The sequence below is a fragment of the Vulpes vulpes genome, chromosome 8, assembly GCF_048418805.1.
Source record: "Vulpes vulpes isolate BD-2025 chromosome 8, VulVul3, whole genome shotgun sequence".
Classification (NCBI taxonomy): domain Eukaryota; kingdom Metazoa; phylum Chordata; class Mammalia; order Carnivora; family Canidae; genus Vulpes; species Vulpes vulpes.
In genome coordinates, this window is record NC_132787.1 from 4,994,538 (window position 1) to 5,018,171 (window position 23,634).

At 48.2% G+C, this 23,634-nt stretch overlaps 1 protein-coding gene across 9 annotated transcripts in view; it reads left to right on the forward strand.

The window, feature by feature from the left end:
• FMNL3 (formin like 3) overlaps positions 1 to 23,634 on the forward strand; it is a 53,647-nt gene that overhangs the window by 9,886 nt on the left and 20,127 nt on the right. For 8 of the 9 annotated variants that reach the window (XM_026000263.2, XM_026000265.2, XM_026000264.2 and 5 more), the window contains exon 2: positions 21,567 to 21,650. In XM_026000263.2, the coding sequence (XP_025856048.2) occupies positions 21,567 to 21,650 (84 nt within the window). Of the gene's footprint in view, positions 1 to 21,566; positions 21,651 to 23,634 lie in introns of those variants that run through there. The other variant, XM_072765347.1, reaches the window with a different exon arrangement.

Below are 23,634 nucleotides of genomic sequence, written 5' to 3' on the forward strand. Positions count from 1 at the left end.
TCCGTTAACTTGTCAACAACTCTGTGAGGCATTTGTGTCACTTCTCCTTTGCAGGTGATAAGACCAGGGCTCAGAGCGGTTAACTAACCTGCAGAAGGTCTCCACTTAAATGTCACTTACTTAGAGGAGCCTTAAGCAAAAATTTTCAGTTTTTTTTGTTGTTGTTGTTCATGTTAAAAGGACTGCTGGAATACAACTTCTAAAAAACGCTTAATCCTTGATCGTATGTATAGATTTTTAAATGCACAGAAAAATTTCTGGAAGTATACGGTGGTTACCTCTGGGATGGAGGGAGGGAAGGGACCGTATTGGGAGGAACAGGAAAGTCAAATTAAATTTAATTTAGCTTTATAAAATGTTTACATTTTTTATAAGGAGAATGTGTACTTGTGCGTTCATTATGTAATTAAAAGTTAAGGAAAAAGGTTCTTAATCTTACTAGAAGTCAAGGAAATGAATATTTAAAATATATGCTTTTGGGGAGTCTGGGTGGCTCGGCTGGGCATCTGCCTGCGGCTCAGGTCATGATTCCAGGGTCGTGGGATCCAGCCCTTCATCCGTCTCTCTGCTCAGCAGGGAGTCTGCTTCTCCCTCTCCTTCTGCCTGCTGCTCTGCCTACTTGTGCTTGCAGTCTCTGTCAAATAAATAAATAAAATCTTTTTAAAAAATACACTTTTTTTTTTACTAATCATCTAGGTGAAATTTGAGAGATTGATAATGTCTATGGGTGTCTTAATGGTACATTAATACACAATTAATGGTGGGGTAATTTGGTACAGGCATATTTGAAGGCATTTTAGAGTGTCTATCCATTTCAAATGGGCACACCCTCTGACCAGGCCATCTTCTAGGAAACTGTCCTACAGAACTATTTACACATGTGCAGGAAGGTGCATATAAAGGATCCTCAGGAAAAAAAAAAAAAAAAAAAAAAAGGATCCTCAGGGCTGCACTGTTTAACTGTAAAAAACTAGGGACAACCTGATGGTCTGTTTTGTGTCCAAATCTATTTCCCTTCCATTCACCTAGTTACTCAAGGCCAATGTTGGGAGTTATCCTTAATTTTTTCTTCTGTCTCTCGCATACCTGATTCCATCTCCAAAAATATATCTCAGATCTATCCATTTTCTCTCTACTACCATGGTTTCAGTCCAACCAATATCAGCTCTTGCTTCTATTATATCCAACCAACTGGCCTCCTCTACTGCCCCTTTCTCCATCCCCCTGTTCATTTTCCACAAAGCAGCCAAATTTAAAATATAAATTACATAGCATCTTTCCCCTGCCTAAAACCTTTAATGGCTTCCTTTTGTACCTAGGAAAAAAGGAAACTCTTGGCCTTGGCCCTTAAGATTGTGCATTATTTGGTCCTGCTGACCTCTTCAACCTCACTCACCCTCCTGTTCACCACACTCCATGTTAGCCTTCTTTTATTTCAGTACAAGCCCCTCTGTCTCAGGGCCTTTGCACAAGTTGCTTCCTCTTCTGGAATGCCTTTTCCCTGAATCTTCAAGCGGTTTGATCCAGCTTATACTTCAGGTCTCAGTTTTAAAAAAATGTGGAACACCTGGGTGGCTCAGTGGTTGAGCATCGCCTTCGGCTCAGGGCATGATCCTGGGATCCAGGATCAAGTCCCGCATCAGCCTCCCTGCATGGAGCCTGCTCACTCTGCCTGTGTCTCTGCCTCTGTCTCTCTCTGTGTCTCTCATGAATAAATAAATAAAACCTTTCAAAAAAATGCCACCTTTCAGAGAGGCCTCCCTCACTTTTTATTTTCTATCTTAACATGCTACTTATTTCTTTTGTATTATTTTCATTTTCAAATTATTTGTTGATTACTTATTTATTATCTGTCCCCTGAGACTGTTGGCTCCAGGAGGGTGGAGACTTTATGTATGCTTATCACTGTACAGCCAAATAACTGGCACTGGGTAGGCACTCAATAAATGGCGGTGGCTGATGGGAATCTCCAAGATGTGTATGTGTGTAAATAAAATAATCTAAAAAGCAGTTAAAAGGAGACTGTGTATAATGCTTTATAAGCCACATGTTTATATGTAAATATATAGAAAAAAGGTCTGAAAGAATCAACAGCAGACTTAATTGTGTGATGACCCTTGGAAGGCAATGGATAGAGTTGGGGCTGATGAGTGACTCATTTTTTATTCTGTAAGCTTTTGAGTTGATTGAAAAAAATTTTTACTCATGTATTTATTTTTCTTCTGAGGGAAGAGGAGGCAATAAAAAAAAAAACAGGGGAGAAGGACTCAACTTTTTTTTTTTTTTTAAGATTTTATTTATTTATCCATGAGAGACACAGAGAGAGGGGCAGAGACCCAGGCAGAGGGAGAAGGGAGAAGCAGGATCCTTGCAGGGAGCCTGATGCAAGACTCTATCCTAGGAACCCTGGGATTATGACCTGAGCCAAAGGCAGACACTCAACCACTGAGACACCCAGGCATCCCAGCACTCAACTTTTATTGCAAAGAAGAAAGTTCCTCTTTATTATTCCCTGCACTGAGCCAAAAGAAGTGAACAAGAGGGAGAAGGGACACCAGTGGGGTCAGCAACTGGCCACAGCCCATTCCCTGCCCTGTGCTGAGCTGGCACTAGTTTTTAGAGTAGAAAGAATCTTAGGAGATGCTCTTTTGCTCTGAGGTTGTATTTTAAATTCTTTAATGTAGGCATGATCTTGGTCCCCCAGACACAGCCTCGTTGTGTATTTTTAGCCTTTTTTATTTCTAGGCCAGTGAAAGCTGCACCTCCAGCCTTAGCAGAGCTGTAGCAGGTGAAGTCAGCAAAGAGAATAAATGTGAGCTCTGGACTTCACTGCTGCTAAGTTTTTCAAAGTCAAGACCATTTAGCAGCCCTGACCCCCACGGAAGCCACATTCTCTAGATTCTTATCTCCCGGGAATACAGATAGCTAATCATGTTCATAGCTAACATTTCCAGGGCTAATGGTATGCCAGGCACCATGCAAAGTTCTTCACATGACTTCATTTAATCATCACAACTTTATGAAGTAGTTTTATTATCTGCATTTTATAGATGAGGAAACTGAGGTCCAGGAAGGTTAAGTAGCTCACTAGGATCACACAGTAAGTGGTGAAGTTAGGATTTGAATCCAAGCAGTCTGACTCCAAGCCCCTGTTGTGAGCTAGGGCTTCCTTCTCTTCCCGGGGTCAGCCTCCTTTCCCTTGGTTGCTGCTTTGGAGGAGGGTGTGTAGATTATAGCAGAATATATGGGAGGCTCCAGGACAAGGCGTCCTTTGCTAAGAGGTGTGGTAGGAAGATTTGGGCTTTGGATTCAGTCAGACTTATCCCACTAGGACATGGGCTATTCAAGTGTTTTGGTTTTCAGGTTTTGGAGGGTTTTGTTTTATTTTGTTTTGTTTTACTTACTGTGTGCCAGCAATACCACTGGGTATACAGTGGTGAAAAGACAAATATCGCCTCTACCTTGGTGGAGTTTACAGGGAAAGACAGATTTTTTTTTTTAGATTTTATTTATTTGAGAGAGTGAGAGATTTTATTTATAGTGAGAGAGGATACAAGCCAGGTCAGGAGGAGAGGGAGAAGCAGACTCCCTGATGAGCAGGGAGCCCAAAGTGGGACTCTATCCCAGGATCCAGGAATCATGACCTGAGCCAAAGGCAGAGGCTTAACTGACTGAGGTATCCAGGCACCCCTGGAAAGACAGATATTAAGCAAATAATTAATCGCAAATTATGGTATGTCCTTGGGAGGCAAAGAACAAGTAGTTAGGAGAGAGCAATAACAAAGGCTCCCTCTAAATGAATGCCAGAAACAGCCTTGGAAGTTTATGAGCGGTTTTCTGCTTTCATTTCATTTTCCTTCCTTTCTTGATTTATTAAGGAAGTATGTCTTAGGTGCCTGCTGTCAACACAGCACTTTCCTGAGTACTTTGGAGAATACCAAGAAAGAGAAGACAATGCTCACTATCTAAGTTAGAGAGACAAAACATATACCTAGAACTGTACTTTGAACAACTAGAGAATTAGAACAAGCGTGTGTCCTCAGATTGTCTACGAGACTCCTCATGTACCTCTCGTATACCTGTTATCTTATCCATAGCATGGGGATGCCCTTTGTCTTGCCCAGTCCCATCTGGGAAGACCAAAGGAGATCATGAGGTCACAGAGTGTCACACAGCTACAAGCACTGAAGTGTTGGTGAGTTAGGGAAGAGTCCCTGTGGCAGAGGATTGCCAATCAGGCGGTGCTCTGAGGAGGACATGGACTTTCATTCGGGTCTTAAAGGGGATAGGTGTAGATAAGGAGCGAGGACATTGTTGCAGGCCAGAGCTTAGGGGAGGAGGTTAAAGGGGAAGAATGAGCCAGGCATGTGAGGGGCAGCCAGAAGCCCTGCTGCTGGGACAGAGGAAACCAGGTACAAACAGAGAGGTGAGCTTGGATCAGGTCAGAGGGGCAGTTGGTAGAGAGTTTTGTCTGAAGTGTCCCTGATTGCTAGAGAAGGCTGTGGAGGCCTTCCTGCCTGGGCTTTCAGCGGGGGAAAAGAGATCGTTGGCAAGTGGTTCATGGCCATTCATGGGTTTGTTCCCTAAACTGAATGATTGACATATGGGAGAAATACACGGCGACCCAGTCCTTATAGGTTACAAAATCAGAATAATTTGATGTAAGCGGCACTGGATAGAGGATGATCCATATGTTACCTCTAAACTGCAGAAGTCCAAAAATTTAGAAGACTCCATTTCTGGTCACCAAGTTTGGAGCTAATTCTTTCCTTTTGCTAAATCTATTATGCCTTCCTTTAGGATGAAATGTTGTCTTGCACTGTATAACTTGTATTATTAACAATGGCTTGTTCGTGGTAGGTACCCAATAAGTGTAGCTCATTGTGTAGTAATAGTGTCCGGTGTTTGTGAGCCACTTTCTACCCGCTCGTGTTTCCTTACACACTATTGGGGTAGAGGGTGGAAGGGTGGCCCCGCAGCCTCTTCCAGCTAGTCATCTAGGCCAGACTCCCGGGAGTCACGCTAAGCTATTCTTCCTCCCACCTTCTCTCTGTATGTACTACCACTGCCATAGTTGGTCCTCATTGCTTGCCTGGTGTATTGTAACAGATCCCTCTGTGGTCTCTCTACTCTGGTCGTGCAGACCCACCTGCCCTGATCCATCGTGTAGCCATATGTAAAGACCTCAGGGAAGGGTTTTCTAGGAAGAGAGAACAATCTGTGCAAAGCTGTGGAGTGGGAAGGAGGTTTGCACAGTTGAGAACGCAGAGGAGTGCCAGATTGATTGACAAGGATGCTGGAGAGAGGTGAGCAGGGCCCCCAGATCACGGGAGACCTTGTCAGCTTTGGTGAGGAGTTTAGGTACTATTGTAGGTGGAATGACTTGATCTGCTTTATAGTAGTAAGAGTTCACTATGGCTGCTGTGTGGAGAATTCTGGAATCTGGCTCCCCTCTGGGCAGCATGGTGGTCTGAGTGAGACCAGGCTCCTCATCCTCACTCAACTTTGTCCACAGCAGAGTGATCATACCCTCTGCCTTTTCAAGTTTGACTGGTGCTCAGTCCTCACTCCTCTACCCACCCTCAGGCCAGAAAGGGCAGTGCCTCTGCTAGGCTGGCCCCAGTGTTTGGCGTGCCTACTGGTGGCTTGAGCCTATAATTTGGCGGGTTGGCTGGTTACAAAAATAAAAAGTGCGACCTATAACTAAAGCTGAGTGGATTCAGTAAAGAGGGAGCTTTTAATTTGCAGAGGTCCTGGGCTGTATTTAAGTGGAGGAGAAATGTGTCTCCTCCCTATGTGCTGTTCCATTTTCTCCCTCTAGTACCTGCTCTGGGCAGGGTTGGGACTCATAGGTCTGCGGGTGAGCTGTGCAGGACTTTATTTTTTTTATTTTTATTTTTTAAAGATTTTATTTGTTTACTCACGAGAGAGAGAGAGAGAGAGGCAGAGACACAGGCAGAGGGAGAAGCAGGCTCCATGCAGGGAGCCCGACGTGGGACTCGATCCCGGGTCTCCAGGATCACGCGCTGGGCCGAAGGCGGCGCTAAACCACTGAGCCACCCGGGCTGCCCTGTGCAGGACTTTAGGGAGATATTTGGAGGGGATGTTGGGTCCAACAAAAGGTTGTAGGCTTCCTGTGAAGTCAGTATTATTCAGTCTTGTTTCTTAGGGATAGAAGTAGAGTCTTTAAGAGTCTAAGAGTAAGTCTTTTAGAGTCTTGTCTTTTCAGGGCTCCTCAAGCTTGATTCTCTAAAGATTTCCTGAATCCACTCTGTATGTTCTTGACTGGCAGAGAAATAAGAAATCTGGGCTGGGAAACTACAAGGAGCTCAGGGATTCCTTTTGCCTGTTCAGCCAGGCCTTTTTCAAGAGCTTTGGGACTCAGTGAATCTGGATTTGGATCCTGGCTCTGCCACTTATTATCTTTATGACCTTCGGCCAGTGCCTTAACTTCTTTGAGCCTTAGTTTCTTTATCTGTGTAATCAGGATAATAATACCTAGCTTCTAGGGATTTTGTGAGGATATAAAGGATCCAGGGCAGTGTTTGGCATACTGGCCACTTAATAAATTTTAAGTAGAAATATTTTAAGACCACTAACCTCTTAATGTTACGGATCTAGTATTAAGGGGCCGAAAAAGAATGTTCAAGAAATTTGAATTACTGTTGATGGGTAGGGACTGGTTTTATGTACCACAAGTTGTCAAATCACTGAGCTGCATGCCACCCAGTCATCTCCTTGCTTTCCCAGCTGATGATATTGGCTTTGTCCTGACCTATCCACAGGCCTAAGGGCCTTTCAGAACCTGTAACCCTTGCCTGCTGTTTAGCACAATTTCATTTCTTGTACAGCCCTGGACGTTAAAAGCCTTTTGGACTGGGGCATGTACCAAAGCCAGAATCGCTTGAATAGGCCTGCCTGGGCCAGATCCGTGCTCCTGGGACAGTAGGGAACTCTGGGGTGGTGGGGGCCACTCTTAATGTGCCAGATGCAGACTGGCAATCAGGAGATCACATACTCCCCTCTCCTTGATGCCAGCCTTAGAGGGAGGCCCAGATAATGTTCTAGAATAGATGGATCAGAGCTAACTGGGAAAGAGTGTCTTTATTTGAGCCTTATGTGTCCAGGATATGCTTGAGCCTCTTAGTTTGGACAAGCTTCTTGTTTGTGGTTGTGGTTATTTTGTTTTTACTTGCTGCTCAGCGGAATCAGCATCACACAAGCGCTCATTATCCTCAGGTCCTTGGCAGTCAGGGCACTTGGTGAATCCCTTGTGAAGTGCTCACGTCTGCAGATTATTTTCCAATGCATCTGGCATGAGTTCCAGAATGATGGTCCAACAGCAGCTATTACTTGCTCCCTTTGGGTTGGCTAATTACTGCTGGCATCGTGGGTGACTGAGGAATTAAGAATCTGTGCTTTTATGGGGCAACTGGTCCTGGTGAGCTCCCAAAGCAGTTATTTGTCATTTCCCCAGAGTATCCTTATTTAAAGTTTGGAGCATAACCTCAGGAGGTGAGGGGTAGCCAGCTAGACAGGCTATGGTGGCATTTGGCTACTCAGTTGATTCTTTCCAAGAATTGTAAAGAACTCATCCAGTACCTGTTGCTGCAGATGCCCAGGGAAATATCAAGATGGTGTCATAACCATATAAAAACACTATCAGTTGTTTCCGATTGTCTTGGGGGCAAGAGGGCAGACAGTTTACTCCATCCTTACTCTATGGCAAGGCAGGTGAAAAGATTCACATCAGTACTCTGGAGGGCCTGAGGCTGTGAACTGAGAACAGTTACGGTGTCATCTTTCCTGCCTGGAGAAGGGGGGGAAGGACCCAGTGCCAGCCCTCGGAGACTCACTGACTGCAGCCTAGCCTTCATTCACTCTGTAAGCATTTACTGAGCACTTAGAATAATGTTAAGTGCCAGAAAAGTAGAGATGACTAAGGCAGTGTCTGCCCCCAGGAGTTCAGTCTAGAGAGGGAGACAAGCACACGAAACATGTAATTGCAATATACAGCTTGGGAAGTGCAGTGCTAGAGATCATGCGGGAGCATCTGGGGAGCCCAGCGTAGAGGTGAGGCTCGGGAATGCTGCCCGCACGGGGAAATCTGCGGCTAAAGGGAGAATTAGGAGTGGGAGAGACGTGTAGGCGAGAACGTGGTCCGGGCAGAGGGGACAGCACGAGCAGAGGCAGCCAGGCGACGCAGAGCAGGCATGTCAGGAGTCCTCGTGCAGACGCTTGCTTGAGGGTTGTTGGAGTGGGAGGCGTCAGGCAGATTGGTGGGCAGAGAAGCGAGCGTGGTCAGGGAGGCCTTGGTAGTGCCGCCTTGCTAGTGGGAGCCCGAGCCAGGGCTGGTATGGAGAAGCATGCAACAGAGTCCATAGGTAGTGACAAAAATTAAATGTGAGGGCCTTGACAGCTGGTTAGACTTGACATTGAGAAGATGAGGGGCAAGAGAGGATTTCAGGATGGCACCCAGATTTCTAGCTTGCTAGAGCAGTGAGATGGGGGTGCTACTAGTTAAGAGAACACAGGAGAGAAAATAACGTTGAAGGAAAAGTGGTGAGGCTGGTTGGAGGCGTGTGAGGTCTCAGAAACTGGGGACATCCAGGTGGAATGTCTACCAGGCAGTTGGCTATTTAAAGCTGAAACTCCGGGATCCCTGGGTGGCGCAGCGGTTTGGCGCCTGCCTTTGGCCCAGGGCGCGATCCTGGAGACCCGGGATCGAATCCCACGTTGGGCTCCCGGTGCATGGAGCCGCTTCTCCCTCTGCCTATGTCTCTGCCTCTCTCTCTCTCTGTGTGACTATCATAAATAAATAAAAAATTAAAAAAAAAAAGAAACACTTTAAAAAAAAATAAAGCTGAAACTCCAAGGAGAAGTCTGGGATAGCAATTAATACTTGACAATTTTCAGTGTCTACTGGTCGAATAAAATTGGGGGCCGAAGCATTCTCATACCTTTGTCTCTGTCCCCACAGACAGTATGGCCCTTTGAGTGGCTGGGAGGGCGTGCACTCCCACAAGGCAAGGACAGACTTGCTAGGAAGAGTGGTTAGTCGAGGGGGCCAAGCTTAGAGATTTGTGGTAGAAATCACACCTCAGGTTTGCAGACTGCAGATTTAACCTGAGAAGTCAGGAGATAATGGGGAAATGAGGGATTTGAGACAAGGAGGAACACTAAAGGTAGCTTAGCCAAAACTCCGAAAGGTTAGAGGAATTGGAATTGTCCCAGATCACTCGGCAGGGCACCTTAGTGACTCGTTTGCATCTCCCCAGATTCTGGTCCCAGCTTTCTTTTTTTTTTTTTTTTTAAGTTTTTATTTTTTTATGTCTTTTAAAGATTTTATTTATTTATTCACGACACACACACACACACACACACACACACACACACACACACAGAGGCAGAGACGTAGGCAGAGGGAGAAGCAGGCTCCCTAGGGGACCCGATCCCAGGATCCCAGGATCATACCCTGAGCTGAAGGCAGATGCTCAACCACTGAGCCACCCAGGGATCCCGTGGTCCCAGCTTTCCTGTGAATCTACTGGGTGGCTGTTGGTGTCTCCGTCTTTTTATTATTTTTTTTTAAGATTTATTTATTCATGAAAGACACACACAGAGAGAGAGAGAGAGAGAGAGTGACAGGCAGGGGGAGAAGCAGGCTCCATGCAGGGAGCCCAACGTGGGACTCAATCCTGGGTCTCAAGGATCATGCCCTGGGCTGAAGGTGGCACTAAAACCGCTGAGCCACCGGGCTGCCCCAGTGTCTCAGTCTTATCTTTCCAAGGGGAATATATGCAATTGCTCTAACCTAGAGAGTTAAGAAACATATAAATATATTTACACTCTTCTACTACAGCATTTACTCTCACTTTTACGTATTTTAAAGGACTATGAAACTGTATTTTGAATGTATCCTTAGAAGTTAACTCGAGTCAGCTGAGTCTCCTGGAGTAGCTCACCCCAGTTACCATTTATAGAGTCTTTCTCCTGGGCCAGGTACCGTGCAAAATCCTTTTTGTTCATTTGTCCCTTCACTTCTTAAAAGGGGTAGATACCATAATCCACATTTTATAGATGAAGAAACTTAGGTTCAAAGAAATTTAATAACTTTCCCTCTGTCTCATAAAAAGTACCAGGCTTCAAATCTAGGTCACCCCTGATTCCAAAGTCCATGCTGTTATCCATAGCCCTCTGAATGTTTAAAATGCCATTCATATATGAGGGAATTGTCACCGCATGGTGTTCAAGAAGGCAATGCCCTTGTCTCTTTGCCCTGCATGGTCTCCTTTGTACTCTGAGACAGAAACCTTGAACTTTAGGTGTCTGGCACACCTTGTTTAGCTGGTTTATCCCAGTTGTGCTGGACAGGGAAGTACTGTTTAATGATCAACCAAAGCCAGTCAGACAAATCCAGGTGGACCTTCCCAAGTTAGAAATGGAGATTTTTTTGTTTTTTGTTTTTTGGGGGTTTTTTTGATAAAGAGATGGCAGGACATGGTAGAAAAAAAACCATGTCCTGGCAACAGTTACGTTGGAGGCCACATATCTGGATTTGAATCTGGGTTTTGTCACGTCAGTCTGTGTGATCTCGAGCCAGTTGGTTTCAGAGTCTTAATTCTCTCACCAGTTAAACAAGCATAACATTTACCTGTAGTGGTTATCGAAGGCAGTAAGGCAGATTAGGTGAGAAAAGTGCCTGGCGTGTAAGAGATGCTCAGGAACGTTCAACTCCCCATCTGTAGCCTGCAGTGAATTTGTTACTTAGGGGGCCAGATGTCGTAAGAAGCAGAGAAAATTCAAGGTCTCTTTGGTCATGGGGTGGGAACTGTCAGAAGGCTAACTCCAAAGAGATTTTGTTGTTGTTTTCCTAGCTGGATGATCGAACGAGACCTAAAAGATCTGGGACATTTACAGATGAAATTGGGGTGTGAGCACCAACAACGGTGTGTCAAGCTCTGGCCTTACTTAAAGGCACGAGAGGGACAATGTTGGGAAGAGAGCAGACTGGGGTCATTATTGTTTCTCTCCAAAGAGGACAGGAGCACTGAACCACTGAGGACAGACCTACATGTGAGAGCAATTGAGAAAGAAAAGGAGACAGAAATCTTGTGGTGCCTCTCTCCAGCGCATGTGACTTATTATGGATGGACGTGCGCCCAATGTTGGGCCTCGGTTTATCCTTCCAATAAAGCAAGAGTCCCACATATAGTCTGGAAGTAGGAAGGGATTCATTAAGTTTTATGGTTTGATAATAAGCTCTTAGTTTTATAATGAGAAAGCCAGAGCTGGGTCCCTCGCCAGTGTACTGGGTGAGATGGAGTGCTGCCCCCAGCTGGCCTCTGCTGCCCACATGGGTGGCCCAGTGTCTATGGAACTTCTTCTGGGTGCCAGACATTCTTGTCTAGGAAAAGTGTGTTCAAGGCAAAGTCCATCCCCTCACAGAGCTTACAGTGTAGTTTGGGAAATAACGCAGAATGTGAAGGGTGAATAACAATATGAGAAGTGATTTTTCCATGACATCCTGTAATTAAAGGATCTAGCACAGTGCCTGGCCCAGAGCAGATGTTTATAAACTGCAATTTCCCCATTCTTTGTAAATATATAAGAATTACCACAAAGCAAAACATATCTTCCCGTTGGCACAGCGTGTAGTACATAAAGGTCCCCAAAGTTGTTGAAGATGTGATTGAATATGATTGTCAATAGGAGGTGAAGGTCAGTAAACCTCATGCAAGTTCTGAGGAAGGAGTGTGTGAACTCTGGGTAGTTTGGGGAGGTTCCATGAGGGAAGTTGATCTGGAAGGATGTGTAAACTTTGAAAAGGCACAGAGAAGGGCTAATATAATTCATTGCCTCATTGTGTGAGGTTACAAGCTCAGGCTTTGGAAGCAGACCTGGGTTCAAATCCCAGCTCCAGTACAGATTTGCTCTGTGAACCTGGCCAAGTTCCACAGGCTTTCCAAGCCTTTGCTAACTCAGCTATAAAATGGGAGTAATGATAGTCCCAACTTCATGGCGTTGTTGTGAGAATGAAACGAGGTAATTCATAGAGAGCTCTTATCACAGTTTTGTGAATAAATGGTAGCTTTTGCCATTATTACTATTTTCATTTTAATAGTGGTATCATTATTATCCTATTCATGGCCACCTACTTACCTTAGCCCCTAAGACCCTTTGTCTTCTGACTGTTTGCTGCCTACTCTAATTTCCTCCTATACACTGTCATTTCATTACTGCAAATCGCTTAGGGACTTCTGGACTTTTTATGATGTTTTGAGCTTCCATGTCATGGAGCTGCTGTCTCCTTGCCTAGAATATCACCATCTTCCCTTCCTTTATTGCCATTACCTGAATCCCTCCTGCTTGATGTTTAAGACTAAATCCCTTTTTTTTTTTTAAGATTTTATTTATTTATTCAAAAAAGGCAGAGACATAAGTAGAGGGAGAAGTGGGCTCCCTGTGGGGAGCCCGACACAGGGACTCAATCCCAAGACACCAGGATCACGCCCTGAGCTGAAGGCAGACACTCAACCACTGAGCCACCCAAGTGTCCCAAGACCAAATCCTACAGGATCTCTTCCAGGAAACCTTCCTTGGTTTCTCTGTCCAATTAGATGTTGCCTCCCCAGGCTTGCACGGTGCCATGTGTAGCTCTCTCACAGCAGCACTGCTTACACTGACCCATGGTCTGCTTATCACCTTGCCCTCTGGATATAAACTTCCTGAATGTAGGGATCCTGCCCTATTTATTTTTATATGCCCAGCTCCTAACTTAGTGCTTGGCATATAGTTGTTTTCCAGTTAAATGTTGAATGAAAAACCCCAACAAAGAGCATAGCTAGCATTATATGTAACATTTACTACCTAGGTTCTGATTTAAATGCTTTACATAGGGGATCCCTGGGTGGCTCAGCGGTTTAGCACCTGCCTTCAGCTCAGGTGGTGATCCTGGAGTCCCAGGATTGAGTCCCACATCAGGCTCCCTGCATGGAGCCTGCTTCTCCCTCTGCCTGTGTCTCTGCCTCTCTCTCTCTCTCTCTCTCTCTCTCTCTCTCTCTCTCTCTCTGTCTTTCATGAATAAATAAATAAAATCTTTAAAAAAATAAAATAAATGTGTTACATAGACTAAATACATAAATAAACAAATAAATACTTTACATATGTTAACGTATTTAATCATCATAACAACCCTAAAAAGGAGATACTATTTCTACCTCCACTTTACAGATAAGGACACTGAGACTCACAGAGATTAAATAATTCTCCCAAGGCCACATAACTAGAAAGTGGTAGAGTCAGGATTCCTGCCAGAGCAGTGTGGCTCATCAGTCACTGCTGTTTAAGTACACTCTGAGGTTGTGATAGGATATTTAGTGGGTGTCCAAGAAAAGGTGAGGCGACATTAGCCATAAGTCACAGCTCTTTGAACGTAGTTTTGAAGGCATTGGTAAATGTGTGGAGATACTGTTGGGGGGGTGTGTGAATCTTGCCACTCTAACTTATGAAAGATTTGCTAGATCACCTATTTTGAATTGGAGAGGCCTTGCTGATAGTTGGGAATGATCTCTCTAGGGTGTCATGGAGCAGAACACTTAAGCATAGGAGGAAGAGGAGTATCTGTATGGGGAAATTCAACCTGCCCAATCTTTATTGAGCACTACAGTGTTAAATAATCTGGTAGTCATCCCTGTGCTTGGGAGCGTATGGTCTAGGAGGCTCTAGGATGAGTCTGATTAAAGAGAAGGGCAGGGGAGTGGCTCAGATTTATGGCATGAACTGAAGGACAGACTTGAAACTCAGAATGAGGAGTGGGAGTTTGCTGAGGGAGACACAACATGTAAAGAAAGTGATTTGGGCTACAGTAGATAAAGCAGATTACCTGAGAGAGAGGCCAGAAATAGAAAGGACAACAGTGAGGAGTTGGATAATCCCCTCCAAAAATAAAGAGAGGTCAAAAAAGAAGTTGGTGGTAGAAGAGGTAGTAGCAGGAGCAGTTACTTATTAAGCACCTGTACACGATTCAAGAAGGGATAAGGCATGGCCCCTACCCTCAAGGAATTCATGTTCTAGTTGTGAACAGAGGAAACATCCCCATGAAAGACACTGTATGGAACACATTTAATTTGGGTTGAGGTCCATGGTATCAGTGACCAGGTACTTTCCTTCTTGTTGCTTCATCCATCTGGACTTCATTTCCAAGGTTACTTCATGGTTCAGAATAGCTGTTGAAGTTCCAGCCATTACCTCCGCATTTCAACCAGCTGGAAGTGGAGAGGGGGAAAGAAGGGTGTGCTCCCTCCTTTTAATGACACTTCTCAGAAATCGTACACACTACTTCTGTTTATGTCCCACATGGCTACACAGCCATACCTAAATGCAAGGGAAGGTGAGAAATACATTAGCTGCCAAGTGCTCAACTGAACATCGGGGTTCATTGCTAAGGAAGTTGAGAAGAAGGTGGGGAATACCAAGGTCCCTGCGATACCATTCTTCACATATGATTAGGCTTTGGAGCTCAGAAGAGGGGCTGATTATTTTAGGTTGAGTTGTCACAGAACTGATGGATTTTGAGTCAGTAATAGATAGGGATTTGGGAGATTTGGGGAAACATCAATTACAAGCAGCTCCTATGGCAAGAGTGGCTATTCCAGAAGAGAGTCCCAAAGAGAACAAGGCTGGTCAGAGATGCAGGGGCCAACCTGGGAGACAGTCTTACCTTTGAAGCTCTTTCTTATTTTAAGATGCTAAGAAGAGGGGATCCCTGGGTGGCTCAGTGGTGTAGTGCCTGCCTTCGGCTCAGGGCGTGATCCTGGAGTCCCAGGATCAAGTCCCACATCACGCTCCCTGCATGGAGCCTGCTTCTCCCTCTGCCTGTGTCTCTACTTCTCTTTCTCTCTCTCTCTCTCTCTCTCTCTCTGTGTGTCTCTTGTGAATAAATAAATAAAATCTTTAAAAAAAAAAGATGCTAAGAAGAGCAGGCCAAGGAGTGCAGGGTTTTGTGTGTGTGTGTGTGTGTGTGTGTGTGTGTGTGTGTGTAAATGATAAGGAATCAGAGAAGATTTCTGAATTGAAAAGAGACATGATTTATCTTAGGTGCTGAGAAGTTGAGACATTTCATCCATGTGCAGGTAGGAAGGAAGGGAGGGCTGGAAATAGGGATGTTAGCTGGAAGTTTATCCCAGAGTGTTAGGAGTAAACAATGAGGGTCTACTTAATGGTGACAGTGAGACTGGAAGGGAGGGTATGGATGAGAGGCCCTGGGAGGGACACGTATAGGGTCTCAGTAAGCAATAGGCTGTGGTCTTGGGGGAGAGAGGAAAACCTTTGGGTGATGTAACCGCAGAAACATTGTGTCCTCTGAGAGGTAGCACTGCCTCTCAGGGCTCCCCAAGCAGGAGGGGAGAATATGAGGAGAAGTGGGGACCTTGGTTGGCCACAGGGAGAATGTGAGGCTCTGCCCCAAGCCTCCTTAGCTTTGGAAATCCGGCTGCCCCCAGCAGAATAGTTTCCATTCTGCGTAACTGGGGAGTGTGTGGGTCTGGCTAACCGCGAGGAGGGGCTGAGGAGCCAGCAGACAGATCAAGTTGCTGTGGCAGTGGCTTTTTAGCTAGGGCCTGGGGGCTCAGTTGGGAACAGCTACCTTGAGTTCCTCTATCCGAGCTCGTGTGCTTCTTGACCGAGTAGGCCAGAAGGGATGTCCCTGAGCTGGCATATGGGGGCCCCTTACCTACAGAGGTTATCTGATACCAGGTATGAGGCCGACAGTGTGGCAGAGGTAGAACTGGAGGGTTTGCTGGCATTGGGGAGATGACCAACTTCCTTTGCCTTTTCAGGATCCAATGGAAGGGTCCTCCAGGGTGAAGAAGAGGCCTCTGGGGGTACAGTTGTATTTGGAAAAAAACTACCTCTTTGATTGATGCTGGCCTTCTAGGGCCTCTCCTTCATCTGACTTCCCTGGTGTAGGTTGCAGAGCTCAGCCTGAGACATCTGGTGAATCCATCGCTTTTTCCTCCAGACTGTTCAGGGACTTGGCCCATGACTGCTCAGCAAGTCATTTCTGGTTATAGAGTCATTGGTGACCACAGAAGCACGTTCTCCAGACAGGGCTCTGAGCCTGTGAAAGCTGGCTTTCCTCTGGCAGTTTGTCCCCAGAGTGATTAGCTCCAAGTAAACAAAAGCAGCAAGCTAGACCTAACCACGACAGACTCTGAAGTCAGGGCGCACCCACTTTTCCGATGTCTGCTGTCATGAGGTACCCCAGCAACTTTCCCATGAGTGTAACAGGGCAGCCCAGGCCTAGATGAAACTGTGTGTGGCTAGAGTTATGTTGAACACCAGAGCTCCTGTGCAAGAGGGTTGTGGCCGGAGGGAGATGAGGAACAGAGGGGAACCGTGGGGTTTGGCAGCACCAGGGCTGGAGGCCTGGAGCCCACCCCTTCCTATCCTTGAACTCTCCAACGTGCAGGGGGCTGAGTGAAGCGCTTGCCCCCAGTCCATCACAGATGGGGAGGGCCACCTCGCCCTCCAGCTAAGTGTCCTACACCCAACTGTCTTGTGATTGCCTTTCTGCCCCAGGATACGGTTCTTCTCCTGGAACCTTTCACAGTTGGCTCTGGCTCATTCCAGGCTGTCTCAAGTGATCGTCTCCAAACCTAAGGTCTAGAAAGAAGGATGCGAGGGAGGTAGGCCAGGAGAGCCGTGCTGAGCTTCATCTCCTGGTTGGCAGCAAAGCCAGGCGTGGCCTGGGCCCGTGGGGGCCGCAGTGAGACCTGGCCTCCTATCCATTCCGTTTCCTCCCCTGCACTACTCCCGCCAGTCACGGGACTCGGGGGAAAGAGTGGGGGTGTTTGGGGGGTGCTCTGCTTCCCGGCCCCGGCCCTTCTGAATTTTAGCTCTTGGATCTTTGATCAAACCCTCTGATTTTTTTGATTTCCTTTGGACAGGGTTCTAGTTTGGGGGTGGTGGGCAGTGAGGAGGAGCTGTGCTGAAAGGAGATAAACAGTGACGCAGAGGCGGCAGCGTAGGCCGTGGGCTGGGCCAGCGGCTGCCGTCTGGGCGGGCTGGGCGGGCTGGGCGGAGGGCTCCCGCCCTGCACCCCGGCCAGCTGGCTTGCGTTAAAGCGCTGGCTGAAAATAACTCTCATTGTCTGGGAGCTGCTACTGCAGCGGGGCTGGCGGTGGCCGCCAAGGGGGCCGAGGCAGCAGGAGCTGGTACCTCCTACCTCCCTGGGCTCTTGCCCTTCGGGAGCAATGGCCAGCTGGCCACAGCTGTGCCTACTGCCCACCAGTAGAGATACGTGGAGGGCAGGCTGGGCCCCTCCCGGCGCTCTGTCCTTTTGGCAGCCGGGCCGGGCCATTGTGCCTGGGGTTGCTTGCTTTGCTGTTGACTTGGGCAGGGATGTTGGGTTGTGAGGGAACGCAGGGCGGGAACGCAGGGCGGGAGCGCAGTGCTCCGGCTCCTCCTGCAACGGCCTCCGGGCGCCCGAACCTCGTGCCTCCTCCCCACATTCCACCTCTGTCCATCTGTACAATGGGCTGAGCCGGGGTGCCCGAGAGGACTCGTTGGCTGCTGTGGCCAGGCGTTCTGCAGCATGTGGTGCCCAGGACGGTGCCTCATTTGGTCTCTGGGGAAGTTCTAGGTTCAGCTTCCCAGGCTCCCCACCCCTGTGGGCTGAGCACGGGGGACTGGGCCTTCCCCACGTGGGGGAAGTGTCAGCCACAATGGTCTTGGTGGGGAGACAGTTCCAAGGGGGAAAACACTAAGAAAACCAACTCACATTCTGTATTTGCTCAGAATAAACAGTCCCTGCCCGCCTTCCCTAAAGCCTCCAGAATCCCCTTCGAGGGAAAGTTTCAGAATCCCTCTCCCGCCGCTCAGAGGAGCTATGCCAGCGTTCTCTGTTCCTAAGATTCATGGGGATTGACTGCGACCAACAGAAATAGTTGGGAGTTTTTGGTGGTTCCTATTTCTGTTGGCTGGGTTTTCCCCAGGCCCGGCCCAAGGAGATGGACAGAGTCAGGGGTGAGTCCCAGAGCAGAACCCACACCTTCGAAGGAAACTCCAACCCCACCGGCATTTCCCTTCCCCTGCGATGGGAAGGAAGTGAGGAGGGGCTAACTGGCCAGGGGTACAGAGCAGGAAAGGGAAGGGAACCTCTGTGACCACAGCCACCTCCCTCCTCCTTGGCCTCACCGGAGTGGGGGGGGGCTGACAGGGGTCAGGTGGGGAGCGAGGAAGACTTGCTCCCCCAGAACCCAGGAAGGGGTTAGGCACTGAGCAGGGCTCCACGCCTGACCTCAAACTGGCAATAAACCAGGACAGCCTTGCTGGAGAAGCGTCAGGCCCACCCCTTTCTGCTGCTTCCCGTTATAGGTTTTTATTATTAGATTTCTGGCTGGTTCCTCAATGTGAGTTCATCTTCTCTGTCTCCTCCCATCCCTCCGGGGTCTCACTCCTCAAGGATGTTGGTATTTAATTGTCTCCTAGTCTTAGGGTTGATGGGGGGGTGGTGAGGGGTGGGGGCAGGTGCAAAGGACGGCTGTGTCCTGAGTGGTCGAGAAGCAGCCCTGAAGGGGGGACAGAGGCAGAGACAGAGGCAACTCAGAAGCAAGAGGGGTCCTCGGGGTGTCAGAACATCACACGGGATTTTCAGGAGGAAGGGGAAGGAAACTGAAGAACACCCACAGCGTCCCAGACACGTACGGCTATAAAATATTTATCATTTAATCCTCATAAAACCCTGTGAAGTAGCGAGATTATCTCCATATTATGGATGAGCTCTGAAGAGCCCAGTGTTGATCTTGGTCTCCCTGACTCCAGGGCCTCTGCTCCAGGTCTCCCTGACTCCAGGGCCTCTGCTCCAAGACAGCTGCACCCCCTTCCTGTTCTGCAAGGGTTTAGGGGAGGAGCTAGCAAGAACTTAGCCGAGCTTCTTGGATATAAACCCAGGAGAGGTCACCGTCTCTGTGGAACCACTGAACAAAAACGTCAAGGAAACACACCTTTGACTGAGACCGGCACGCGTCGGGTGTGTCCCTTGGCTGTGCCCAGAACGCAGGAAGGTGTCCTTCCTCGGGACGTCGGAGCCCTGCTGGACTCGCGCACATCATCAGGTGGCTGCAGAAGCCCTAATGCCCTTGTGTGGCAAGGAGAGAAACCCGGGCGGGTGGCTTCCACCCTGCAGTCGGGGACCAGTCAGTCTCTTGGGAGGGTGCTAGAGGCTGGGGGAGTTCCCCCCGTACCCACTTCCTTCCCCGTCACACTTGGGCCCCAAAGAAACAGAGAAACCAGAAAGTGCTGCCTAGATCTTTAGACTGGAGGTTGCGGGCTTGTGGTCTGAGCTGATTCATGCTTCTGCTGCCCCTGTCCATACTCCTGGGAGCGGGGGATCTCTCTGGGGCATCTAGAGTTTTGAACCCTGATGTACCTCTTCCATGCTCTTAGACTAGGGTTCCTAAAGGGGGTGACTTTGTTCCACCTTCAAAGTCCCCAGGGCACCAGACATTTTCTTCCCAGTTCACCTGGTGGGGAAGCATGAGGCTGCAGCAGCTGATAGTGGGTGGCTGAGGAAGTTGGTGTAGACAGGATGTGATGTTTGCCACGGTAGCGACAGCCACCCCCCACCCTTCTCTGCCTGTCACTTTCTTCCAGGGGAGACAACTATTTTCTATTTCCATGGCACAGACTTGGGAGAAATGGGCAGAAGACATGAAGGGCTCGAGATGTGCGGAGAGCCAGAAGCAGGCCTGAGGTCTCACTTGGGCTCAGCTAGCAGAGCAGCCTGGCTGTGGTTAGGAAGGAGAACTTGGTCTGCGCTCACCTTCAACTTTTGGGTCCCTGTTTTGTGGTAGTCTCCTGTCCCTGGGCTCCTCTCCACACAGACATGCTGAGAATGGCCCTCAGCCAAGTTGTTTCAGAGAGAACATTCGGGATTGTATTTGCCCAGCCAGCCATCCCTACTGCATCAGCAAGTGTGGGGGACTTGATTAGCCCCTCTTTCCTGCAGGGCTTCAGGCAGGCTCTCAGGGCCGCAGAAACTGAAAAGGGGGTGTGATGGGTGATCCTCTTCCCCTTCTGTTCTTCTCTTCCCTAAGCACTGAGCAGAAATCCCAGCCATACTCCTCTTTAGAGCCATAGTGACCAGGTTTCCAGCAGAGCTTGGCCCGTTACTCAGAATCAAGATGCCTTAACCTTAGCTTTATTGTCCACTTACTGTCCACTAGGTGCCTATCACAGTATTAGACATCATCAGGGGTTGGAGACCATACAAATAGATAGTCTGTGAGGGGCTAGATGAGTGTACAACTAGTTTAATCCCATGCACACAATTCGTGTCCCCAGGGATGACGATGTCAAGGAGTGGGTAGATATAAACCCAATGGCCGTACTTAGGTGACCAGGGAGTTAGAGCAGGACATGGAGCTGTAGGTAAGGGAGAGAAAGATGAGAGGAAGGCCTTCCAGGTGGCCTGCAGCGTGCTGGGGGAAGAGGCTGGATTCGTGGGAAGTCACGTGGGTTATCAGACAGCTATGATACTTCAGGTAGGAGAACATGCTTGATTCAGGAGTATGGGGTGAGGGGCAGGTACAGGGATCTGCCTTTAGAGGTAAGAGCTACAACAAAGGCAGCCACACTGGAGAGAAGAGAAGCTTGGGTGGGTGGGGATAGAGGAGGGGAAGGGAGGGCTGCTGGCCTGGGTAGGGCTAGCCCATGGGCACCTTGACTTCCCTTGCTCATACCCACTTTTATTTCTTTATTCATTCTGAAAACAGTAGTGAGCAAAATAAAATGACTCCTGGACTGTCCTCCTGCATTCTAGGTTAGAGTGTCTTTCAGTTCCAACCCTGGAACACTTTACTGTGTTTTAATTAATTAGGAAGTAAGTCAAAGTGACGTGCTACTAATAATTAAAGTACTGAAATCTGATAAATTATTTCCTTTAAAAAGTGAGCCTTTATCTTTATGCTGATGTCCTTCTCATGTATTTGTATCCTGATATGGGGCGAAGGGCTAGATTTGTAGCGTCTACACAGGCTGTGGCTGGCTCAGGATTCACCTGTGGTTGAGTATGATGTGGGAAGGCCGTGCATCCCTCAGGCCGTGGGGGAAAAGCAGGTTGAAAGTTGCTCTTGTAAACGGGTGGCTTTCCAACTTTTGCCCTGTCCCATGTTAAGAAGCACATTTTATGGCAGGACTTGTGTGTGTGCACATGTGTACACATATACTTAAAATGCAAAAGAAACAAAAGCTTCATGAAACATTATACTTCCTACTTGTAGTGATTTCTAGTATCTTCTAGCCTCTTTTATTTTAATCTATTTGTTTTCATTAAAAATAAAGTTAATCTCGACTCACTAAATTGGAAAACATTGCTCGACCAAACTGAACCAAATATGAAGGGGAGGCAGAGGGACTGTCCCACCTCTCTGAACCTTCCTTCTCAGCCACAGAGTGTCAGGGTGAAGCCGAGGGCCGGGAGGGGAAAGGTATGTGCGCTCTCCCTTTCTCTCCTCTGGGTGCGGGGAGCTTTCAGCCCTGGTTGACTCAGGTTCTCTCCTCAGAGCTCCATGAACCTGCCTCCCGACAAGGCCCGGCTCCTGCGGCAGTATGACAATGAGAAGAAGTGGGATCTGATCTGTGACCAGGTATGGGGTTTGGGGCAAGGTCCAGGAGTAGGGGTTGTGTTTTGGGCTGGGCAAGGCAGCAGGGCCAAAGTCACTGACCGCAGCCCTGGGATCCTTTGAGGAACCCTAGCCTGGCCTTGGCCTTAGCCCCTGCTCACTTCCTGTTCCAAGAGGACTGTCTTTAACAGAGGCAGGGCTGGTAGGCCAAGTCCCCCTTTAACTCCTGCAAAGAGCTGTCTTGATTTCTTCCTGATGAGCGGTAGCCTGAAAGAAGTCTGGGAAGGGCTGGGTGGCTGGCTGGCTGCAGGGTGTTGGGCACTCTCCCGGCAGAGCCTGTTCCTGCCCTTCCCCAGGGTAAGGCCTCTGCCTGCAGCATAGACCAAAGGGGTGTTTCCTTCTCTCTCTGCCCCGGCCCTGGCACATAGGGGTTTTCTCATTCTTTGCCGGCCTCTATGAACGAGAAGACCCAGTCCCCTAGTCCTCTGTTCCCAAATCTCAGAACAGGAGGACTGGAAGCTCTCCCTACATGAATAGTGTTTCCAGCTGAAGAGAGGGGAGGGATTATTACTTAGCTCAGAACCGAGAACCAGCACCCATGGCTTGGCTCTTGCCCCTGCACACGTTTGAATTTCACAAGTCATGAGTTTCTGAACTCAGGCCTGTCTGCACGGCGAGGAGAGTCCGCTTTTACTTCCTTACCTCTTGGGAGGTGTGGAAGCCTCTGGCACAGCGTGTGGTCAGTGTGCTTACCCAGTACTTCGCCGTGGAGCTGTCACGAATGTATTATTTCTTTTCAAGAAGTACTTGCTGTGGACCAAGGACTTCACATATACTGAAATATCTCGTTTAATCCTCACAAAACCCCCAAGGAAGGTGCTTTTTACATTTAATGGATGAAAAACTCGAGGCTCGGTGCCTTGCCTGACACGAGCTGGGGCGGTGGAGCCGACTCCATCTGTGCTGCCTGTGACGTTCCACTGCCTCCGAGATCAAGCTGCTTGACCTTGGGTAGAATGACGCTCCCGAGCTCCTAGTCCAGGTCCCCTCCTCTCCACGGAGGGCCTGTTTCCTTGTGCTCTGCATAAGCAGAGCTGGCAAGCATGGTGAGCCCCCGCCTGGGGGTTGCAGAACAGTAGCCTGTTGATGCTGAGTTTCTTTTCTTTTTATTTTTTTTAAGATTTTATTTATTTATTCATGAGAGACACAATGAGAGGCAGAGACACAGGCAGAGGGAGGAGAAGCAGGCTCCATGCAGGGAGCCCGATGTGGGACTCGATCTGGGGACTCCAGGATCACACCCTGAACCAAAGGCGGATACTCAACCACTGAGCCACCCAGGCATCCCTGATGCTGAGTTTCTTTAATTGATAATCTCTCAGTCTTTTCTAGGTCACGTAATTTCGACTGTTTCTCAAGCCTTTCTTTTTTCTTTCCTTTTGTGTCTAGGTTATGTCCTCACCTTAGATCATTCCACCTGGACCCTCGGCAGTCCCCCCACCCAGCAACTCTTCAGCTATCTTAGTTGTGAAGGCCCTAGAGGGACCAGGATGCTTAAGAGTTTCCCCTGAGTTTTCTCTTGGGTCTGAGGCGGGGGTTGGACCAAAATGGGGAGGACACAGTCCTTTGCCCTCCGTGGAAGGGGATCGAGGGATGACCTCGCCGAAAGCAGGTTCAGCATTTGAGGTTGCCTGGACTGTTGGAGCCTGGGGCCTGGGCAAGGAACAGAAAGTGTGTCTGCAGCCCTAAATATGTAGCCTGAAGCCCAAGTCTGGGTTCACGGCTGAGGAGGTTGCACTCTGCGAGGCCTAGCTCCCCGCTCCACAGCCCTGTGAATCCCGGTCCATCAGTCAGCTAGGCAGTAGACACCATTTCTCAGTTGTATCTTTATTTTGAGCACTGTGCCCAGCTCTTCCATCCCCACATCTTAGCAAGCCGCAGGCTCTTAAAATAATTTTCAACATAGGAAAATATTTTAGGCTCAGAGATCACTAATGAGAGAAGGGGA